This window comes from Triticum dicoccoides, chromosome 5B (assembly GCF_002162155.2).
Source record: "Triticum dicoccoides isolate Atlit2015 ecotype Zavitan chromosome 5B, WEW_v2.0, whole genome shotgun sequence".
Taxonomy (NCBI): Eukaryota; Viridiplantae; Streptophyta; class Magnoliopsida; order Poales; family Poaceae; genus Triticum; species Triticum dicoccoides.
The window spans coordinates 354,855,408-354,860,318 of NC_041389.1; the positions used below are offsets into that span (position 1 = coordinate 354,855,408).

General features: G+C 46.2%; 1 protein-coding gene and 1 long non-coding RNA gene across 2 annotated transcripts; both read right to left on the minus strand.

Annotated features, from left to right (window-relative positions):
- Nucleotides 1-974: 974 nt before the first annotated feature.
- Nucleotides 975-3,958, minus strand: LOC119308941. Its single transcript, XR_005150345.1, has 4 exons — nucleotides 3,335-3,958; nucleotides 3,052-3,126; nucleotides 2,890-2,968; nucleotides 975-1,969 (listed from the first exon to the last, which is right to left on the minus strand). It is a non-coding gene; the product is annotated as an uncharacterized LOC119308941 (long non-coding RNA).
- A 316-nt stretch (nucleotides 3,959-4,274) lies between these two features.
- On the minus strand, nucleotides 4,275-4,905 carry LOC119308940 (histone H3.2). Its single transcript, XM_037585085.1, has one exon. The coding sequence runs from the start codon at nucleotides 4,831-4,833 to the stop codon at nucleotides 4,423-4,425; it is 411 nt and encodes a 136-aa protein (XP_037440982.1). The 5' UTR covers nucleotides 4,834-4,905; the 3' UTR covers nucleotides 4,275-4,422.
- Nucleotides 4,906-4,911: the final 6 nt, after the last annotated feature.

Below are 4,911 nucleotides of genomic sequence, written 5' to 3' on the forward strand. Positions count from 1 at the left end.
ACAGCGGGGAGAGCGGGGTGCCGGTGTGCGCGTCCATGGGTGGCACCAGCGCCGGCGCGCGCGGGGCGTGGGAGAAGGAAAGAAGAGAGTGCGGCGCGAGCGGTCGAGTGTGCCGCGCGCTGTAGCAGGCGCCCGAAATACGCCGCGCGGGATGGCGTTTCCGACAGCGCGCCCAACTCGGTATAGCGCGCGCACCGTTTTTGCGCGCCCGCTGGAGCGACCCGCCGCGTTGCCCGCGTGCTAAAACCGACGAATTTGCGGCGCGGCGCTAGTTTAGCGCGGCTGTTGAAGATGCTCTAAGGGCACCTTACACTTTGTCCAGAAAGATTGTAACGAGCGCACAACCATTTAGATCTTCTCCTACTAAGGGCATCTTCCATGCTGATTACTTGTGATTGCGAAAAGATAAGAATGGTGACAAGTCAACTCCAACTCCCAGTCCATAACATGATCATGCATCACATACGGAAACATGTAGACAAGTTCAGTTGCATATCTACAGGAGGGCTATGAAATGCTCGCGGCAAGGCATACAGTTATCAACAGCTAAATTTTACCATGATGTGGTAAGAAAATAAGAACAGATACATTAAACTTTAAGAAGATACTGAGACATGTAACATGACAGATTTTTTTTACCGATAAAGGACATTTCATTGAATAGATATATCGAGATGATACAATCACATCAAAAGAAAGCCCGGTCTCTGCATAGCTAGATGCACATAGCCAAAAAGTCGAGAGTGCCCTAAGAATAAAAATAATTCGGTACAAATCGAAGCAAATAAATCATGTCGAGGCTAAGGTGCGGTAGATCCTATCCGCAGATCACACCGCCATCCATGGGGGTAGAAAATCTCCCTGGCCGAACGCTTCAGCCGTGTAGACACCATCATAAAAAGGTCTCTGTCCTCCGGCCTCTGCAGTATAGACCAAGTACGGAGCCATCATGTACAAATATGAATAACCTGCATAGGAGATGAGACACATTTGTTATTAAAGATCACATCATTCCTGGTAAGCCACAATGCCCAGCATAAGACCGCCGCTCCCACGAGAATGTGTGCAAAAAATTGTTTATCAATACCCCGCACCCAGTTGCCGAACATATTCCGTGCACTACGTGGTGGGTATAAATTAGAAGCTACTTGAACTATGGCCCAAACTGCCCGAGCGAATTTACACTCAAAGAATAAGTGTCTAATAGTCTCGTCATGTTGGCAAAAGACACGTCTTAGAACCATGCCAGTTTCGTCGTGCCAGATTATCTCTAGTTAGGATGACTCCTCTATGTAGAAACCAGAGGAAAATCTTCACTCTTAGAGGAATTTTGAGCTTCCACAATTTCCTGTTATCAACTGGAACATCACAATGAACCATTGCATCATACATAGATTTGACCGAAAATTTGCCATTCTGATGCAAGTTCCATCGAAAGACGTCCGGCTCACCTGACAGTTGAATGTCCTCCAGACGAGTGAGTAATTCATTCCATGCTGCCAGGCGAGGGCCAAGAAGGTCCCTACGGAAAGATATATCAGGGTTTTGTTGTCCTAAAACTTATTTGATCGTGACAAATTTATGTCTGACAATCATGTACAAGCTCGGGTATTGCACCATTAGTGGGTTGTTCCCTAACCAGGTGTCTTCCCAGAATCGAACCTGAGAACCATCCCTAACCGAGAAGGTCCCAAATTGGAAAAAGAATTCCTTGGCCTTCATCACGCCACTCCAAAAATGTGAATCCCCGGGTTTCCAATGAACTTGAGAAATGGCATTGGATCCCACATACTTGTTGCGAATGATCTCTTGCCATACCCCATTCTCAGAGAGTAGTTTGTAAACCCACTTGCTGAGAAGAGCAATATTTTTTATCTCAAGGTCTTGAATTCTCAGCCCCCCTTGACTTTTAGGTCTGCATAATACGCTTCACCTAACCAGTCTATATTTCTTGACAGATATCATCCAGCTGCAGACAGAGAGAAATAGCAGGTGCCTGAGAAACAAAATTCATGATGAAACGGCCTTCCAAACGAAACAGGGAAAGAATGAAACGGCCTCCACTTTAACTTTTTGTCTTTTCCTAAAACCTCAACTTGCCTTGTCCCCATCGAGTTACACTACTTAAACACACGACCATGCAAGAGCACAAGCTTATAGTTAACATTCTAGCTTTGTGCTATGAGGGATGAAACCAACTGCCGAATCTGTCAGCAATAGCACATGATAGCAGAAAAGGCTGTTCTCAGCCCCTAATCTGGAAACCAGATGTTCCTGTACAACTCTTGTGAAATCAGTCATGTAAAACCAAGCCCTAAGTAAACACTGCTCCCTCCGTTCCAAAATAGATGACCCAACTTTGTACTAACTTTAGACCCAACTTTGTACTAACTTTAGACCCAACTTTGTACTAACTTTAGTACAAAGTTGGGTCATCTATTTTGGAGGAATGGAGGGAGTACATTGTATTGTCTTGAACAATGTGATTAAGTTCTGAAGCTAAATCGGTTCACTATTGCTCTCTACAGGATCAGAAAAATAAGCTGTAATAGCTCAGTAACAAGTCATAGCAACCTGTAGGCCATCATTGCAAATATAGCAAAAGGGAAAGATGGGTAGTACTGAGAATAAATATTTTCAACTTCTGTTGATTACACTAACTAATACCTCTACCCAGGACCGAAATCCATGCACTGTTACTAAAGTTATGAACAGGCAGTTGTTTCTGAAAACTCTCAATAGATGATTGAACTAAAAAAAGTGATGATTGTCCACAGAATCTCTAACTTTTTTTAAGAATACCATATACCTACTGCTAGCACAAAAAAGCGTTTCGCACAGCAGACAGCAGAAAAGTCAAAGCTCATGTATCAGAGAAGAGGCCTTCACCTTGGTGAAATCCGAGGAAATATGCTCCTGCTCGGCACCACAACGACAGTTTCATAGCAGCAGGAATCCCTGTTCTTGGCTTCTCACGGGTAGAAGATGGACACTGTCAATTGGTCTTGCAAATTGTCAGTGAGTGCTGTTTGCAAGGTGTACTAAATTTACCTGATAGAATAGCACCCTCTGCAGCCGCACACAAATGATCTTCACCCGCCTGAGCCTGAATTGTGCATGTTAGACCTGCAAGAAGTCACCACAAGGAAAAACAACTCTGTAAATGCGGCTCCGGGATAACACAACATTTGACATGTCAAGCACACTGCAAGCACCAGTGATTAGACAATATAGACAGGTTGTAAGCATGCATACAAGAACTGCTAGTGCAAAGAAGCACTTATTGCGTAGCATATAAGGCAAAGCTCATTTGTACCAGAGAAGAGGCCTTAACCTTGGTGATTTCCGAGGAAATTTGCTCCTGCTCATGCCGCATTCGCCTGGCAATGGTCACAGCAGAGCAGGAATACCTTTCTTCACCTTCTCTTCCTGCCTGGAAGCTCTCCTTTTCTTGGCTTCCCACATTTAGAAGATAGACTGATAATTAGTATAGCAAACTGTCAAGTACTTGATGTTTGCAAGGTGAGGCAAGGCCGCGAGGGTGTCCTAAATTTACGTGATACAATGGCACTCTCTGCAGCCGCACACAGATGATCGTCACTGATGGATTTTCAATTTCAGATAATTCACAAGGCCAAATACCCATACCACCTGAGCTTGAATTGTACTCCCTCCGTCACATAATATAAGAGCGTTTTTTACACTAAACGCTCTTATATTATGGGACGGAGGGAGTACTACGTATAACCTGTAAGAAATCATGGCAAAGAAACCAAACTATGTAAATTTGGCTGATAGAAGATAACACACCTAGCATCTCAACTGCACTGCAAGCACACCAGTGTTTAAACATTATAGACAGGTTGTAAGCATGCGTACTAACCACATTTGGTTGTTCAGCTTTCGTTTGCAAATATTAAGTGAGTTCTGTGATGGTTATACTAGATTTAAATGAAGTAACAACCACATTTACAGAGAACTAACCTCTGTCACATCTTCATGGTCAGGTTATCAACATCCACCAGCATAAACAAAATTCAGAATCACTTCAAGCAGAGCTGAAAGCCCAATCGAGGAGTTCATCAGATCCCTGTTACAAACAACAAGCAAAAACACTGAATCACATGACCACCAATCAAAAATAACAGAGAACACTGGCAAAGTAATAAAATCCATGTGAGTTATTCAACCCCATCACTGGAGCAGCATGCTACATCCGACAAAACACCATAGTAAAATCACAGAGTAATCAAGCAGTAAAACAGAGGACAAAATTAGCACCAGATGATAACTGAACTTTTCATTGCAATTTCATTCCAGGCTACATAGGACAAGACGGCACATCATATCAACACCAACAGACAGAAAACACCAGACACGAGCAGCTACTACCCAGTATCGTCAACGGCGGCGAACGAAAACCTAGGCGCGCTCCCCGCGGATGCGGCGTGCGAGCTGGATGTCCTTGGGCATGATGGTGACGCGCTTGGCGTGGATGGCGCAGAGGTTGGTGTCCTCGAACAGGCCAACCAGGTACGCCTCGGCGGCCTCCTGCAGCGCCGACACGGCGGAGGACTGGAACCTCAGGTCAGTCTTGAAGTCCTGGGCGATCTCCCTCACCAGGCGCTGGAAGGGGAGCTTGCGGATGAGCAGCTCCGTGCTCTTCTGGTACTTGCGGATCTCCCGGAGCGCCACGGTGCCCGGGCGGAAGCGGTGGGGCTTCTTCACGCCGCCGGTGGCCGGGGCCGACTTGCGCGCCGCCTTGGTCGCCAGCTGCTTCCTCGGCGCCTTGCCGCCAGTGGACTTGCGCGCCGTCTGCTTCGTGCGGGCCATCGGAGAAGAGGGGTGGGTGAGGGTGTGGGCGCTTCGCCGGTGAGGGATTTGAGTTTGGGTGGAATGGGATGGAGGGGG

What these genes read in the sequence shown, in the direction of transcription:
- LOC119308940 (XM_037585085.1), bottom strand. Translation starts at nt 4,833, where the DNA reads ATGGCCCGCACGAAGCAGACGGCGCGCAAGTCCACTGGCGGCAAGGCG.